This window comes from Anas acuta, chromosome 5 (assembly GCF_963932015.1).
Source record: "Anas acuta chromosome 5, bAnaAcu1.1, whole genome shotgun sequence".
In the NCBI taxonomy this organism is placed as follows: domain Eukaryota; kingdom Metazoa; phylum Chordata; class Aves; order Anseriformes; family Anatidae; genus Anas; species Anas acuta.
Genome location: NC_088983.1, coordinates 36,587,244 through 36,605,240, shown reverse-complemented (window position 1 = coordinate 36,605,240; position 17,997 = coordinate 36,587,244). Strand labels below are relative to the sequence as shown.

Genomic DNA, 17,997 nt, shown 5'->3' with positions numbered 1-17,997 from the left:
GCACGCATATTTAAGGAGTAATTTTAATTGCTGTTTTCAATCCCTTGGTAGCTTGAAATATCAATGCCTATCACACTTCTGATTTTTTCATTTTTTTGGAAAGGGTTAAGGTAAGTTTCGCTAGCCTAAGATTGGGTTTATGTTTTTTTTGGTGTTTACTCAGCTATATTGCCGCTGAGCTTGCAGCTAACTGTCCTGAAACTGATCCATCCTCCTATCCTTTTGCTGCAATTTAATGGGATGACTGAAATTAGAGGTGAGAAAAGACCTAGTAGGTCAGCTAAACTGCTGTCTTTAAGGATAGAGAATGTTTGTACTGTACAAAGAGCAGTATTTTCTAATGTATTGTAATATAGACTTAGGCACTAAAGGTTTCACTTCTTTCCACAGGAAGCTTCCCTGGATGGGTCTGTTTTTTTTTTTTTTTTGTAATAGGCAATCTAATACTTTTAATTCTTCTTTTTCAGTAGTCTTGAGTTTTTTGAAAGCCTGCCCTTTTTTCAAACTTGTATACTTGAAACATTTAACCCTGATCTCTCTCCTCCATGGGGTGGTTACGTAGCCCTGTCTGCTGCAGCTGAAGAGAAGTCCTGTAGATAACTACTGTCTAAAAGACTTGTGTGCTACTCTCTAATCAGCACTTCTATCTGACATTCTGGAAAGCTAACACATCACTATATCAACCGTGGGGAGAATGTAAGAAGTATTATATTGAGACAAATAGGCGCTGTGACTTGTCAATTCTCTTTCCTGTTAATATTGTGCTTTAGTGGAAGCTTTTAGAATAACCTTTGAGTAAGTTACCTACATAACCATACATTTTAGAGATATTTTTATCTGGCTTTAGAGCCTGTGGTGTGTTGCTGAGTATCTACTGAAGAAAAAGAAGTAAGGGAGAGGAATTGAGTAGCTTGGAATGCTCTCCTCAGACCTTTAACTCTCCCAAAGAACAAGGCACAAAGCCACAGTGCTTCCAGCATGGTTGATGACTGCACAGCAAGGCTTCAGGCCTTGTCCTGTGAATGAGCCTTGTATCTGGTAACATTGGTGTGGCCATGGACCTGACAGGAGTGAGGAAGTCAGGAAGATTTGAGGAATTTGTTGTATCCATCTTGGTAGTGGTGATGGATGGGACCCTTTCTCACTACTGGGAGCAGTCTGAGTCAGAATTTCCTGCATCCCATCAGAGTGAACCAACCAGCAGAGAGCTGAGCTTTGCAGAACTGATGACAGCCCTGCTTTTTCCTGCAATCCTCATTGCGTATGTAGTCTGTATCTCACAAGAGCTGCATTTGAAATCTGAGTGTTCTGCCTTCCATTTAGTGCTGGTGAGCAGAAATGGTTCTCCTGAAACAGTCTTCTCTTTTGGAGTATTTACTTTTTGCTTAGTATGTGTAAATATTTATTTAGCTAGGGATCAGGAAAATCAGAATGACCAGTCTGTTGATCAGAGCATTTGACTGAGAATCCATATATCTCCAGGTGTTTTCCTAGTGAATTTTTCTGTGTTAAGTAAAACACGATTGCTAGTGCTGTTACCCCAGCCTACCTTAAAGAACAATGACTAGATCTTTCTCATTGGGGTGAGATGCAGGTTAAAATTGTCTTGGCCAAAGGCAGGAACAAAAATGTGAACATGCTGTAACATCTGTACTGTTGAGTAGCAGAACTGTTGATGTTTTTCTACACTTACGAACTAAGTCATTTTGGTTTTTTTATGAAACATAAAAGGTAGGTGAAAAGATCTAGATAAACACAAAATAATTTGTTTGCTGTGCAAGATGACAAAAACATTTTTGTTTGTTCAGTTTGATTTCCACCTTCTACAAACATGCACACCTGTGTGCACATATGCATCCCCCAAACTAAGCCTCTTATTTTGCACTTCTCTTTGTGATGTGTCATTTATTTTTAACACTGCCGGAGTAGGAAGAGATACAGACCGCACCTCTGCAATGGCCATTTCCGAACAGTTTGGGTGGGAATTTTCTTTTCATACTACTTTTACTGTTTCAGGCTGCTGCTTTCCTACCTCCTCTCGCCAGCCTACTCCAGCCTGGAACAGTCCAAATGGTTATTCTTTTACAGTTCTTACTCTAGGGAAACACTTGATAATGAATCCCGTTTCCAAGAAAATAAATCGAATGGCAGCATGTTTGGGAGCACCCCATCTCCACTGAAGAATTCATGGTTGTTCCTCATTTTCAGAGTTGGGTTATCTCCAAATCCGTTTGTGCTACTTAGTGATTTGGTTTTGGTTAGCAAGAGATTCCAGCCTGTATCCAGAGTACCCTGACAACCTTTAAGAAAACCACAGAGTGATGTAATGAGCTCATGCATGGAAAAATAAACAGCTCTAGAGAAACCAGCAGTAGCAGTCTCAAGTAAATATTCTGCAGTCACTGGGGTTTTGAACATGACGTTATTTGAAAGGAAGAATGAGTAATATATTAAGGTTAGCAGCTGAAGACAGGTTTGTGTGTGCCTAGTTTAAAAAAAAAAAAGGGGTGGTGGTGAAGAAAAGTAGCTGTTTATTTCAAAATCCTGCTTGTTGAATGCGAGCCAACTTCACGTGGCCTATTCTGTTTGGCTCTGGCACCCAAGCACCAAGGCGTCTGATGTGACAGCTTTCCAGTGACAGAGTTTTCTGCTGTCAGGAGCTCTTCGTGGACAGGGTTATAACTGTAAATAAGAATGGTGGTATTCATATTTTTGTTTTCCTTTTTTTTTTCAATTGAGTTTACTTGGAGCCCAAACTTTAGGGCTTCTTAAAGGGAAAAACAGCTTGAAAACCACTTGTTCCCTGCAAGAAGTAGAAGTGCACTCTCTACCCTACCTGAAGGGGACCCTCTGTGCTCTCACAACAGTGCAGTTTGTCTCCAAAGATCTGCACAGTGAGGTGGGATGTAATTATATCAAATGTACTTCCAGGACATCGGTTTTCTGGTTTGTTTGTTTTCCCTCAATTTTTTCCCCTCTTGCAGGAGAGGAGAAAAAAAAAAGTGAGAAAACCCACACAGCACCCCAAAATACCACTCTCTCTCTAGTAGTCATCTAGGAAGTGATACCACTTTTCTGCATGCCTATATTAAGGAACAGGGATAGTGGTTGCTTCTAGGAAAAAGAAATTTGTTTCCCTAGGCATATGGAGTCTTTCTAGGATTCCATGTATTAACAAGAAGTCTGTGCCTTGGGCACTTGGAACAGTGCAGGGACCAGGGAGCTGGAGATAGGTTCAGATTGAGGGTCTCAAAAAGCAAAGCACTGGTTTTGAATGGGGGCAGTTTCTCAGTTGTGCTTATCCCTTCCTGTCTTCTCAGCCTCATTCCTTAGCTGTCCTGTCTTCGCACATGGCACTTCCCACCTGATTATTTAAAGGCATGTGAGACCATGGGCTTCTGCTTCTCCTCCTGCTTTTCTCCTAGGTTCTGCTTCTACTAAACTGGTTGTGTTAGTTGCAAAATGACTGGCTGTCTCTACGTACCAGTTGTGTTGATGTTACTGTCCAAATGTCTGTTACAGGTTTGTAGGCTCTTCCCCAAAAATCTGGGGCTGGTTAGTATTGGTCAGGCCACCAAGTGGAGGAGAGGAGCAGAATCAAAAGTTGCTATCACTTTAGCAGAAAGTAGGTTGAGAAGGGGAAGTAGCCAGACACAAATATGGTTTAGTGACATCTGAGTAAGATTTAGTGACACTGGAATTGGAGCATTTTGGTGCATGGGCATGACATCCTAATGTAGACTGCAGCCCTTCTTGCTGAACATTTTGGTGCCTTCCTCTGATTTGGGCTTAACACCTGGGAACAGTGACTTTTGAACTTCCCTATATCTAAAGAATAAAAAAAATGTCAGTGATGTCTAGAACAAGGACTCATAAAAGGGAACCAATGAGTCAGAAAGCTTTTGCCTTTCCTGCTGTCTGCATGCTCTTGTCCTGCATCTTGAATCAGTGCTTCCTGATATAGTCCTCCTCTGAGCTGTCAGAACTATTGGACTAAAACCTGTCACTTCACTGTCCCACCTGCCAGAACTATTTATTTTCAAACCTTGATGATTTTCCTCTCACCCTTTCTTTTTGTGAGTGGCTTGTTGGTTTTTTTTGTGTGTTTCTGATTTGGTTTGTTTGGTTGGTTTTGTTTTGGAATTCATCGTAATTTAGGCAGTGGAAATGAAGCAATCTCAGGAGAAACTCACATTGAGTATGAATTTACTAATTCCATCTAATTTACACTGCAGATCTCTATTCTTCTCTGCTGAGTTCCTGCTTCCTTGGAACTCATAAAATGCAGCGTTGTTTCTCTCTTACTCTCTCTGTTCTCTCATTCACGTCTTGCTGCTCCATCTGTGGTTCGACTAATCCCCTTGACCACTGCTCTGGGGGGGGACAGGAGTGTCTCTTCCTCCCCCCTGGAGGTCCTGAGAAGGTCTGATAGAGGTCGTGCCCAGGCGTGATTCTCCCACAGCCTCAATGTGACAGGTGTGGTGAAGAAGGTAGGATGCAGAAGAAGCAGGGAGAATGGAACGATCAAGGACCAGGACCCTTCCCAGACAGCCTGCAAACAAAGCCATAAATAACGTGCCACTGGGGACTAGTTAATCTGCTCTATGAAAAGGTGCAAAGTATACAAGTGGGAAAAATAACATAGTATAATAATCGGCATGCAACCGTAGGTGTTAAACCATATGCAGCTAGGCAAATAAATGAAGCTCCCCCTGAGTGCTGTGATAAATCATTCCCAAAGAATTCAGTCACTCCCCCCTCCCGATCCCCCAAAGAAAGAAAACAAATTACTCTAGACATGGAGTCATGGCTGCTACTCTGCAGCTGCCAGTTAAGGAGAGTAGGTAGGGAGGAGTAAGAGGGGGGCAGTAAGTGTCAAAGATGTAAGAAGCTGGGGTAAAAGGAAAAAAAAAAATACAAAAAACCCACCACCGACTGCATTTGAGGTTAAACCAACAAAGATTTGGAGGGGAAAAGGAAAGGAAAGAGATTGCAGCACCAGGCACAACCTGGGCCTACAGGGAGAAATGGAGAGAGGAGAGGTCAACTTTGTGAAGTTTGTTTTGCTTTTCAGCAGAGACAAGTTTATATGAAAGAATTGCATTGATTTGCTGGTGTCCTTAGCAGTGAGGAGCTCCTCACTGTATATACTACCACAATTTGGCACAGGCTTGTGCATGGATCTGCACCTCAGACATCCATTTGAGCACACGTTGATGTCTGCGGATAGACTATAGCTATCGGCACACTTTCCTGCCTTTCTTAGAATGTTCCTGTCAACTTCATGAGAAAGACCATGGCATTTCTAAGGTGCCACGGATAAGGAGGCATGGTTTAAAAGTAATGGTTGGACCTCCGCTCTAGGTTCCATCTGGAACAGTGTAGCCCTAATAGGCCTCTCCTAAAACCAAAAGCCCTGGTGGTGTTTGATGATTATAGAACTGAGGACCCAAATGATTTGCAGGAAGCCAACTGAATAAAAACAGGTACAGTGGTACACAGAACAGTATCTCCAAAAGCGTCTGCTGTCCCCGACATTGTTCAAGGAGGCTGTGGATATCACCTAATAGAGCACAAGGTTATGAAGGAGCAGAGCTGTGTTTCAAAACCCCTGGAAAACCCTGTCCCTCCTGTGAAACCTTCCTCCTTTTAGTGGTCACCTTCGGGTGGAGAAGTGGCTCTAGACTTCAGTGGGTCTTGGAGAGGGAGCGAGTAGATGAAGGGGAGAAGGGAACCTTCTGCAGGAACATCAGTAGAGCTTGTGGAGAAACATCATGGAATATCTGAGGTAAATGTTGGCTGTGGTCTCATTACTTCCAAAGCCTCATTTTAAGAGCTATGAGCTGTGTTGTAAGAGTTCTGTGCATATTTCTGCACGGAGGGCATGAGTAAAAGCTGCCATCCTCATGTTCTTTTTCTTTTTGCGGTCCTCACATATTTGGCATTATGCTAGGCTACCAAAATAAAGTGGTCAGTGGGGATCAGCAAGGACATTTTGTGGTACAGTTCAAAGGTGTCTTAGCTGCATGTTTTTCAGTCTGTTGCAACAGTAGCTGGAAAAATCTGGTGGAATATCCCAGGAATTGTCTCTGAAGAGTCAGGAAAGAAGGGTGTGCAGAGGACCTACACTAAGAGCCAGGCAAAGAGATGGGACTGTGTGTTTAAACAGCAAGGCAGCCTTCAATCTCCTGGAGCACATGAGGAAGGAAGATGTGTTGGATTAGCTACCCTTGCTCTGGGTGAATGGAAAGGCATTTCTCCAGTTTCACCAGTTGTAATGCAGGGCAGTATGTGATCCTCCTGGCATCATCAGACTCCCGTCTCATCTTATTTAACAGGCCCTGATATGCTGCAGCTTCTCTTACGTCCAAATCCCATGCACTAGGTCACTGAGTTTTCAAAGCCTGAATGTTTTGCCCAGAGACAGGCTGGTTCAAGCTAGGTGTTCAAGAGTAAGTGCTAGTGTTCCTGTCAGAGGCAGTTCCCCATGTCTCCTCCTCCAGTGCTAAATGCTGCAGGAAAAAGCCGGTCTGTCAGTACATGAAAAGGCTCATCAGACAACACACTTGTCTCTTTCTCCATGGCTTTGCTCACCAGCACAAAAGAGGAATGTTACTGTAATTAGGTAGACTGGTCTAAAGTATTTCTTACCTGCCTGTGACAGTTTTTAAAAGCTTCTATTTGGTGCCCTATATTTATGCACTTACAAAACTGTAAAAATGCTGTGCTCGTATAGTCCAGCCAGCAGAGGTAAGCAAGGTCTCCAACAACTGCTATGCTGGTTGTTGCAAGTACTATTAAAAACAGGTGTGGAAGTGAAAATAGTTTCCCGGTAAGGTTAAGGCTCCGGTGGAAACACCTATAGCTTCTCATTTTATTGAGTAGCATTCCTTAGTGTGGAAAGAGTGCCATGAGAAAGAAGTATAGGGAAAATGAATGTGTTCAAAGACAGGTGGCTTATCTCAAAGCTAGGTACACCACAAACTAACAGGGCTTAGAAACTATGTGGAATGGAACAGAGGAGTTGGAGAAGAGAAACCACAGGCTCCATGTAGCTTCCTCTCAAATTCACAAGAGTGGTGTCTAAGGTTGGAAGCATTTCTACTGCTGAGGAACTGTCCCGATGTAAAGAACTGAACAGGGCTCCCTCCATTTTGGTGCCAACTTTCCCCGCTCAGACTGGGAGCTGTTGTCATCGTGAGGGTATTGCACAGCTACAGCTGTCATACGGTACATGGCAGCCAGATGCTTTAGGAAGATCAGACCCCGAAGTCTGCAAACTTAAACCTGCTCAAATCCCTTGAAGACTTCAGGCTGTGCTTTTAAAGAGAATGCCTTGGGCATGTAGGATCTGCTGGAGCTTACCATCCTCTGTGAGAAGAACAGGAAAGACCCGAAGAGGTCGCACAGTTTGTTCCACCCTGATTTGACTCATGATTATACCCAGATAATGGCAGCTCTGTGCAACCTGTGCCTAAAATGGCAACAGGGTTCCTTCACCTCTTTCAATGATCAGTTTATCACCAGGGCTTTTTTATATCAAACCTTAAATCTCATTTCTCCAAGTAAGTTGACTGCTACTTGAACTACCCCTGGGGAAGAAAAAAATGATCTATGACCATCTCTCTTTTTTTATATAACAGCTTTTAAATCTCAGAAGACTGAATGTCATCCCTAGACTAAACAAATGGAATTCTTTTAGCATTTTCTCATAGATCAAGTTTCCTAGACCTCTGCCTGTTCCCTCTGCTCTCTTCTGCACTGTTGCCAAAAGGTCCACCTCTCCCTCAGTGGGCATTGCCCAGAGGTGGACATGCGCTGATTTAAAGGCTCATGAGTTGTTAGTGCCTGTTCCTTATGTATAAGGCCCTTGTCACTACATCCCAAAACTAGATTTACCTGTTTTGACTTCAGTTGTTTGCAGTGTCATGAAGTTGCAGACTTCTTTGCGGTCTACCTAAACCATTTTTTTCCAAGTGTTGCTGTCTCGCCAGTAATTTCCTTTCCACACGCTGGATTTCTCTTTCCTGGTTATTTTGCTTTGTACTTGTAAGTTGTGATCGTGCTGCTTTCAAACCATTTGTCAAGATGACTTTGAATTCTTTCCTGAATTTTCATCTGTAAAATGGACGCTATGTTCCACTAAACAAAGTGGCCACTTACTGGAATTTGATGCAAGACACATCTAATAATCCTTTTTAATATGGGAGAACTGTTTCACAGAGAGCTTTTGCCTCCTGGAGCATGTTTTTCTTAACCTGCAGCGTTAGGCAACTATTTGACAGTAATTGTATGTAATGTCCATTTCCCTCATTTGCTTATAAGAGTGACACAACTTATAATATGCTCTAATGAACTAGAATTTATTCAGAGCTTTGTCTAAAGCATTGTTTATGATCATGCAAATGTTTTCACTTTTTTTGCCAGAATGATGTACTGCAGCCATAAAATAGCACTGTCTTCTTTCTGCTGCTAGTCTGGCTACAGCTCTAGGAGGGCTAGGACTCTGTGACTGACAGAAGGATGGTAGAAAGAGTCTAAGCTCTTTCTGAATGACAGTTGAGTTAGAATTGCTGGGACAGGTTTCAAGATACGCAGGCATGGATCTTTATTCCTATGTGGTTTAGAAACTGTGGAGCAGGCTCCTTTCCTAGCCGGGCAGCACTTAGTGCCCACAGGTTCTGCATAGCAAGCATGTGTTGGGCACTGAAGGGTGGCTTCTACCTTCAGCAGGTTAACTCTCATCCCTGGGACAGTGCTTCACTCCTTCAACTATTCCTCCTAATTTCAGGCTAGAGGGGAGGTATGAACATCATGAGGGAATGCAGGGCAGCTCTATCGCTTTGAGCAGAATGAAAATAGGGGAGGGATGTGTTCCCTGGCAGCTTAGGTTTAATGAGCCACTTGGAACAATCTGTTTTTAAAATTATAAGCCACCTGTTGAAACTTTGCATTGTGCTTGTTCAGCGCTGGAACATGTAGTAATCTCCGTTTCTTCTGTAGCCTTACACCTTGAGAAATGAAATTGGGTGAGTGTTAAGGAAAAGCAAGGACTGCTCAGCTGTTATAGTGTGGGAGCACCTGCAAGGCTTTTCTTTTTACCTTTATGTTTAACAGAATACCCTGGAAGGACTACAGTCCTAGACAGAACAGGGTGGAGCGGGTAGCAGAGCTGATGGCTAACAGAGGTGAGGAGAGATTTATGCTATCCTCATGACCTGTGTTTGCTCAGCTGTCATTGTGCTCCTAGTAAACACAGAAGGGGTTGTTTCTCTTCCTCCACCCATATCCCTGCTTTGGGGACAGGCAGCTGGTGCCTATTCACTGCCTTTCTTTGGTGGCCCTGCCAGCCCTTGTGAAAGTGCATACCGAAGGCTTTTCACATTCTCTTTCCCTTCCGAGGTGGAAGGGGTGCAGATTTGGGTAGCTGATACCACCTGTGCTGAACCTTCTCTTAGGAATGAGACCGTGCTTCCTGCCTGCAGCCTTTGTGAGCTCCACACCTGGACTGAGGCACCTGCTCTAGAGCGGCCCCAGTCCTGTTCACATCAGAGCAACATGCAAGCACCTTTCAGCTGGTAAACAGGATATGTTAAAATAGCCCATTTAAGGCTCCTCTTCTCTGTCAGAGCAGTGTAACAACAGGCTAAATAAAAATGAAAGATCAACCTCATTTAAATTAAGCTTCCTTGGGAGACAAACAAATGCTTTCTCTCACTGGGAGGAAAACTGAGGCACAAAGACACTTAGCCCTTATTTTTGGATTGGCACAGGATGTTAGTAGGAATTTGGCACCAGATATCTCTTTTACTGCCTTTCATTCTGTACTGCACTAGTTCCTGATGCAGGGGAGAGATCAGAGCTGAACAAAAAAAAATTTGGGAGAGGCAGGCATTTGATTTTTTGTTTTTGAAATGGCATTTTGAAGTCAGGTCCCTGCTGCAGCACTAACAATAGGGGCTGGTCAAGAGTCTTTCAGTAAAAGACCTTTTCCTCCCCTTCCGATGAATACTTGTTCATTAAAACTGAAGCTTTTTGTGGGAACTCCATGGGAAAAGTTTCTCTGGTCCAGATGGAATTTCTGGTCAAAAGAAGAGAGAGAGGGAAAGAGAAGCAAATCCGCCCTGCTCAGGAGTAGCCCATGGCTCTGGGGTTAGGCTATTCCCATAGGTTCAGTAGGGCTGGGGAGAAGCGCAGAGGGAGGTTATGCCCTCGGATTTGGAAGGAGGACTCCTAAGGATGTAGGGATCTCTCCAAGGTGGTTGGTTTTGGTGTCGTAGTTAGTCTTTTTTTTTTTTTTTAATAAGAAAAAAACAAACATGTACAGAAGAACAATATTGAAAAAATAATCATCTGGTTGGATGGGAAATCTTCCCTGTGTCCCACCCTAACCATCCTCAGCATCCTTGCAGCCCCGGTGCTCGGTGTTTGGTCCTTTGGCTCTGCCAGCAGTGAGAGTTGTTACACATCAGGAGAGCAACCAGGGAAGGCTGCCTGGTTCCCAGAGCAGTGCTTTGCCTGCATCCAGCCCCACAAGCTGAGCATGAGAGCTGTGGAGCCCAAGCCTTTGGTCAGAGGCTGCTAGACACCCTCCCTTCTCAACTTTGCAAGGTAAACAAACACCCCATCTCTTTAATAAGCATCTCGTTTATTAGACAGTCAGATGAGTCCCTTACCTCATCCATCATTTTTATTTTTATTGTGCAGGCACTAGATGTGTGTTTGAGTGCGTATACTTAAGGGACCAGGAATGAGAGACCTTTTTATGAATCTGACCATGTATTTCTCAGAAGGCCATTACTAGGGGAAAATAGTTGCATAAATAATGTACAACTGCAGATGTCCAAACCCTGCTTTCCTGCAATAGCTCATGGCTTCAGAGACACTACTTTTAAAAATGTTTTAAGGAGTGTTAGAAGCAGTGAGGAGTAAGAAGTAACTCAAAGTTAGCATTTTAGAGCTGAAAAGTTAAAGTAAAATGTTAATTTCTGCCAGTGATACTGTCTTTTGTGTGTGCATGCACACCTCATTTTTTTGTGCTGTGTGCTGTCACTGTATTTGTTGTAACCTGGATTTGCTGTCACTGAAAGGTTTTGCTACCCAGCACCTGCAAGCTGGCAACTGTTACTCAGCGTCTACGCTGATGGCTGTCATAATTCAAAGCAGAGATGGCAGAAAATAAAGGAAGGCTGTTTATCACTCACTGATTTTCTGTCTTAAATATTCGTCTCTCCCTAAATGTTTAATATAGGGAAAGGAGGAAAGCCTTTTCTCTGGGTCTTTGTCTGCAACCTCCATTAACTGAAACAGGGAATGGGCTTTTAAATACCCTACCCATGCAATAAAGATATGCTTTTTGAGATGACACTTTAATTTCATAGCTGGCATTAAACCTTAAAATTAAAAACCTTAAAAAGCTTAGCCATAGGCTTTCCCTATCCTCCATAAACTCGGCCTTGGCAGCAACAGCGAAGTTTCCAGTAAGCCACCAGACTGAAACAGGCTGACTTGAGTGTGCTGGAGCTGGGATAGCATCTGATGGTCCCTTTGTTACCAGAGAGGCTGTCCTGCAGGGTCACGCTGCATGCAGTTCATGCCAGGCCCCATACTAATGCGAGGGAAGATGATGGTATAGGTTTCCCAGCTGATTTTGCTGGCTGTTGGAATATACATCAGTTATTAATATTCATGTTTGTTTTGAAGGGAATTAAGAGCTGTTAGTGATAGCTTGGAGGAAAGAGCCTCTCCAGGGGCTGGTGCTAGTTAATACTCTCTTCTGCCTATTAGACATATGGCACCCAAGGAACTTTCTGCAAGTCTGCTGTCAGAGCCACCATTTAATGTCAGTGTAATTGCTGCTTTGATCCCCTCTAGCTCAGGGAAGATAAAGTTGATCAGGAAAAGGTTCAGAGGAGGAGCAACTGGATCAGCTGGGACTGTTCAGCATGTAAGAGGTGAAGTAGGAATCCATAAAGCAATGAGAGGCAGTGAGAGAGCGACTGCAGAGTGATTATTCACTGGCTCATCCTTCGGAAGAACTAGGGTAGGAAAACAAAACTGGTTGGAGCCAGGTTTAGATCCCACCAAAGTATGTGCTGTGTTCTACACACAACATGCAGTTGAGCCAAACACTCGCTGCAGGGTGTTGTAGTCAATAAAAGTTTACGAGGAGGGATATGGCAAACTGGTGGAAGTGCAAAGCCATTACTACTTACTGAATGCAAAGTCCTTCTGTTTCTGCAAGTTTCTTACCCATAAGCGGTTGAGACTGGAAGAATACAGGGGGAAATTAAGTATATGCTTGTCCTAGTTCTCTGTTCTCTAAGTATTTGCTTTTGGCCACGACTGAAGATCAGACAGACAAGTTGGGCCTTTGTTTTACCACGGTATGGCTCTTTTGTGTTCTTTAGGGTGCAATGGAATAGATGGGACTTGCATTTTTATATCTGCTTAATATCAGCTGAACAAAACCTGCAAGATTTTGTCCTCACATGCGCACTTGGCAATTTTTGTCCAGAGATTTTCGTAGCGCTGGTTTTGCAAGACTCAAAAGACCTGAGAGATCTTGGTTTGGGTTTGTGCACTCAGGAAGCTTTAGGGATTTAGATCAAAAAATTCCCGGAATGTAGTTCTGTCCAGTAGGCGTTTGTTTTGTTTTGCTTCTTATATAAAACGATGACAGGCAGGGAATTCTGGCCCCGGCTGTGCTTCGACAAGCTGCATGAATGCTCCTCCTCACCTGCGGCCCGAGGTGCAGATTGCCGCGGGGCCCCCCGTGATGTAAGTGGCTCGCAGGGAGCCTGCAGCCCTCCGCTCAATGGCCTCTCTGTCCACATGCAGCCTGGGAGCAGTCACGGGGCCTGTTTTTTTCAGATGTGAAATCTGTCAGCAAAGTGAAGTCAGCTTAAATATCAGCTGAGGCTCGAGCTGCCTTTCGGTTTTTGTTGACTTTATCCCCCTCCTGCTCCCTCCCGATCGAGTTTCTCTCTGCTTGAGTCAGACTTGCCGACACTTAAAAGTTGGCGTTCTGTGTTTCGGTTGTGGGGGTTTGTGTGTGGCAGGCTTGAGGTGCCCTCGAGGAGAGGGAAACCGTGCTGGGTCTTTGAGGCTCCTTTTGGTAGGTGCTGCGGTTCGCTCAGAAACCAGCAGCAGTGTGGCTGGTACCCAAAGCACGCTGTGATGGGGGAGATGCTGCATTTCATGTGCTCCACCTGCTGCTACCAAGCTGAAGGGTGCAAGCAGTGAAACATCACCCTGCATGTTCCCCACACGCAGAACTAAAGCTCCTCTCTGTCCTCCCACAATTTGTCACCAAAATATAAGGCATAACCGATGGGGGTGCAGGCAGGCAGGCAAAATACAGGGGGACAGCAAGCGCTGTTGTTTCTGTACCCAGCCTGTCCCGGAGCAGGGTGCTCGTGTAATGCTGTGGCTGCAGGTTTGGGATGAGCCCCTGGCATCAATGCCTGTCAGTGCTGAAACATTTTGTGTATTGAAAGCTGGAGTTGGTTCCCTGTTTTGACTTTTTAAAGAGAAAAAATGGAATAAACTGCAAGGGAGGGGAAAGCTAGGGAAGGAGAGAACTTCTGTTCCCACTTGTGGTTTTCATTGCTCTCTTAAGGATAACACTTAGCACTTGTGTTGTCTAGTTTTTTTGTTGTTTTGTTTTGTTGTTGTTTTGTTTTTAGCCCAAGCTTCATATGTTTTAATTCTGTGATCATCAGCTTTGACTGCTTTTCTCTCTTACGTGCATGATTTTTTTCCTCTCACTACCTTTGGTGGTTTCCAAGGCTGAAGTTATTTTCCTACTCTTCAAAAGGCCAGAATATTTGAAGACTTCCCATTGAGAACTTCTGGCTGTTGAGACAAATAGATCTTAGTATCCTATGGATTACTCTGTGCATCTCTTACCCCTTTAACAGCTGGTCCACACAAGAGGCAGCAGCAGGGCACCTTTCCACACTTCACTCCTCTGCAGATGGTGTAGAAGAAGCAGCATTAGGGCTGAAGGTGTTGGGCACCAGACTTGGTGCATGTCATCTGTGTACTCTGTTCTCTAGTCGATGATGTCCTTGGAAATATCCTTTCCTGTGGAATTAGCTGCTGAGGTATAGGGTCCTACCTACCTCAGAGTGGATGGTTAAGAAGATGGTGTTGGTTGGGTGTCCTTGACTTTCCAAGTGGGAACCATGGTGGAGTGTGCTGGAGAGGTGCTGGCAGTGTGGGGCGAATGGGATATCCCATTCTGTACCCCTCTGGTGCAATGTGTTCTGGATAAATTGGTGTTAAAATGGTACTGTTCTGCTCTCTTGGGCTCGTGCTGGAGGAATGCTATTGAGAAAGAAGAGTGCACGCATTCTGGAGGAAGAGATGGTTGGGAGTAGGGCAGGCCAAAAACCTGGGTGAACAGGAATGGTTTTCTTGCTCTCCCTGGCTTGCTGAACTTGTAGCTGTCAATGTCTATAGTCTATAATCTCTAATCTTGTAGCATTATAATTGATTGTAGGAAGAAGTTCTCAACCCTCAAGTCTCTTACTCCCTAGGGTGTAGGGATGTAGGCGTACTGGTGTTCACTGGGAAGAAAACACACAAAGATCTCCTGTTGTGAAGGGTATCCCTGACTCGCTGAGCTGAGCAAGGTGATCTTAATTTGACTTTATTTCTCTGTTCCCTTCCAACCTCCCTCCTGTCTTCTAGAGAAAGTTCACTCCTGCGACCAGGAAAGGCAGAGTGCTCTGGAGGAGGCCAGGCAGAACCCCCGTGAGGGTATCGTCATCCCTGAGTGTGCTCCGGGAGGGCTCTACAAACCAGTGCAGTGCCACCAGTCAACTGGGTACTGCTGGTGCGTCCTGGTGGACACAGGACGCCCTCTGCCTGGTACTTCCACTCGGTAAGAGCTGTAAGCCTGGTGAGATGCCTGTCTGGAGGAGATGAGATGTGAAGAAAACAGTGTTAATGTTCCAGATAAGTTCCTACATCTAGAGCAGTGAGCTCTCTGCTGCTGCCTTCCCTAGAGCTACCAATGCCTTATGTGATGCATTGATGTTGTTGAGTATCCTCAACTTACCCTTTTCACTTAAGTATCCCGCAAAATAGCTTTTTGTTTTGCAGCTTTTTTTGTGGTAGCAGGAATCAGTCATCTGCTCAAAGCACAGGTCATGTGTATGAGCTGTGAGAAGTGTCTGTGTTGTGTTATGCTGTGCTTCATATTTCTGTGCTTATATTTCAGCTGTTTAAATGCTGACCAGAACAGATTAAATGGCTTCTGAGTTGTGCATTAACAGATTTTAAGCAAAGGGTAGATTTGATCTTTTTGCTGCTGTGTGTCTTAAAACTACCCAGGGAGTATTTTTTCACTTGGGATTCAGAAATAAATTGCCACTCTGGAAACCTATAAAAATAATCCAGTAGGGGCTGGGGCCTAAACAGTGATTGTGCGGTGGTTCTAGACGGTTCTAGATGGACGTCATGGACGGTTCTAGAAAAAAAAAGCACACTCTGTGCCCACAATAGTTAGAAGAAGGCCTTGTGCTATTTGTGGGTTTGGGTTGTTACTGGATTGTGGAGTATGCTCCCACTCTCTCCATGTCCTGGTGCTGCTGCTGACTGTCCATAAGCAGACAGATGCTTGAGAAGAGCATTTCTTCTGCAGGCTTGTTTCCCCTGTAATGAGCAGGTTAGATGACCCCTTAGTAAGCACCTGATAAAGCTATATCACATAGTTCAGCATCTGCTGTTCTTCTTTTTCAGCTATGAGACCCCAGTGTGTGAAAGTGATGCCAGATCGAAGAGCACAGAGGTTGATGATCCCTTCAAGGACAGAGAACTTCCAGGTTAGTGAAGAACAAAATCCTGCCTCTGGCTTCTCTGCTCATCTCACCTTGCGACTCTCAAGAGGCCGAGAAGCCTCTTGTTGGGATGGGGGATTTCCTTCACTGTGCTTGTTTTATCATGGGTTTTATTCTGTGCTGTTTTGGATAACTTGAAGAGGCTGGGAGTGTTCTTGGGGCTGGTTTATTGCCTATCTGCCCTTCCTTTAAAGCATGTCTGAGATCAGAATTTTAGGGGGGTGGGGGGAAGGTTGTCTGGAGGTTCCCTGAGGAAAGAATGTGCTTGACATTTAAACTTTTTTTTTTTTTTTTTTTCCAAACTGCAGCCAGGACAGTATCCTTTCCATTTAGCAGGGCTTTTCAGCAGCTTGGTAGCCATCTGAGCAATAGTGGAGGACACAAATGTCAATTGTCAGTGGACCAACTGGCTGCCTGACACTGCAGGGGCTGGCAGGACGGTATTTGTGGTGCACTAAGGTCACTGAATGCCGTGTGTTTATTTATCTGAACTAGATTCTTTGCTTTCTACTTGGGGCCTACTTTATCTCCCATTGCTGCTTGCTTTCTGTTCATCTTTCCCATCTTCACAAAATGACAACTCACAATTCACTGTTTGCATACCTTCTTTCTGTTAAGAAGAGGTGCTGGTTGTAAGTGTCTGAGCAGCTCGTAAAAATGCCATCCTACCTGCCTGTGCTCTGTTTTTTCTTCCCTCTGCCTTTGTAAGGAGCAGAGTGAGGAGCCCTCACAGAGACCAACCATTGCTCTCCTGGGTGGGGAACAGCTGCTCGAAACCAGAAGCTACAGTGGGTCCCTTTCCACCATGAGGGAGCACTAGAGACCAGAAACTCCACAGAAAGAGCTGGTAGCACTTCTCTTTTCCTGGCTCTTTCTAGGACTAACATAAAGTGAATTATCCCTGAGCAGGTTAGCAAAGGAAATGAGATTTGTTCCAGATTTGCCTTCTGCATCTCCTAATTCTCCTCCTGCTGGCTCTTGACATTGGGCCCCATAGCTCTCTGCTTAGCAGTGCTGCCCTCAGCAGGGCTCTCTACTATGCAGCTGCTCATTTTCACAAGTCATGTAGAAATTTCCTATATGCCTCCTTCTCACGTTTGAATGATATTAGCCAATTGGCTCAAGTATTACTTTGAGGGGTGAGGGAGGGAAACCAGCAGACCAGCTAAATGATTGCATTAAGGCTCATTTCCTTAGGAAATCATTGTAAAATAGAATAACCTTGGTTCCTTTCTTCTCTGTCCCCTTCTCCCCTTGCTTTACTGCCTTTCCCTGCATTTCCCGTATGCCTTCCAAGAATTCAGTGGAAATCCTTTACTTTGGGTCTCAGAGAGTCTCTGTCTGATCTCTCAGGAAGACAGAATGGTTTCTTCTTCCTTCTTCTGCACTGCAGCTGGACAGGGGCATAGGAACTACACGAGGCACAAGAGGACATGTGTAGGATGCTCTGTAGCTTAGTGGTGTGGTCCCAGCATCAGACTGCAGGAGAGTTCCCCCCTCAGCTCAAGCCACTTTTCTTTACCTGAGTACACTTCAGCTCTGTGCTCGGATGTATGGTTCCTGTCCCTGATGGTTCCCATCACTAGAAATATGATGGAGAGATTAGGAGATGAAGGAGGAGAGTTAATGATCCTGGTTTGTCTGTCTGGAAGATGCTGTGCTCAGTCATCTTTTGACACAGACTTGAGGTTTGAAGGGACAAAAGGAAGACCCAGAGATCTGCAGGCCAGTCAGTCTCACCTCTTTGCACAGCACGATCGTGGAGCAGATCCTCCTGGAAACTATGCTAAGGCACTTGGAAAATAAGGAGGTGGTTGACAGCCAGCACAGCTTCACTAAGGGTAGATCACGCCTGGCAAATCTGGTGGCCTTCTACAATGGGATTACAGTAGTAGTGGATATTGGAATAGCAACTGATATCATCTGCCTGAAAAAGTCAAAGCTTTTGACTCTGTCCTCCATGATATCCTTGTCTCTAAATTGGAGGGACATGGATTTGATGGATAAACCACTTGGTGGGTAAGGAATTGGCTGGATGGTCGCACTCAAAGAGTTGTGGTCCACAGCTCAGTGTCCAAGTGGAGACCAGTGACAAGTGATGTTCCTCAGGTGTTGGTTTTGGGACCAGTGCTGTTTAACATCTTTGCTA

General features: G+C 44.5%; 1 protein-coding gene across 8 annotated transcripts in view; it reads left to right on the top strand.

Annotated features, from left to right (window-relative positions):
• Positions 1 to 17,997, top strand: part of SMOC1 (SPARC related modular calcium binding 1) — a 141,898-nt gene that overhangs the window by 100,612 nt on the left and 23,289 nt on the right. For all 8 annotated transcript variants that reach the window (XM_068684150.1, XM_068684145.1, XM_068684149.1 and 5 more), the window contains exons 8-9: positions 14,698 to 14,890; positions 15,751 to 15,833. In XM_068684150.1, the coding sequence (XP_068540251.1) occupies positions 14,698 to 14,890; positions 15,751 to 15,833 (276 nt within the window). The remainder of the gene's footprint in view (positions 1 to 14,697; positions 14,891 to 15,750; positions 15,834 to 17,997) is intronic.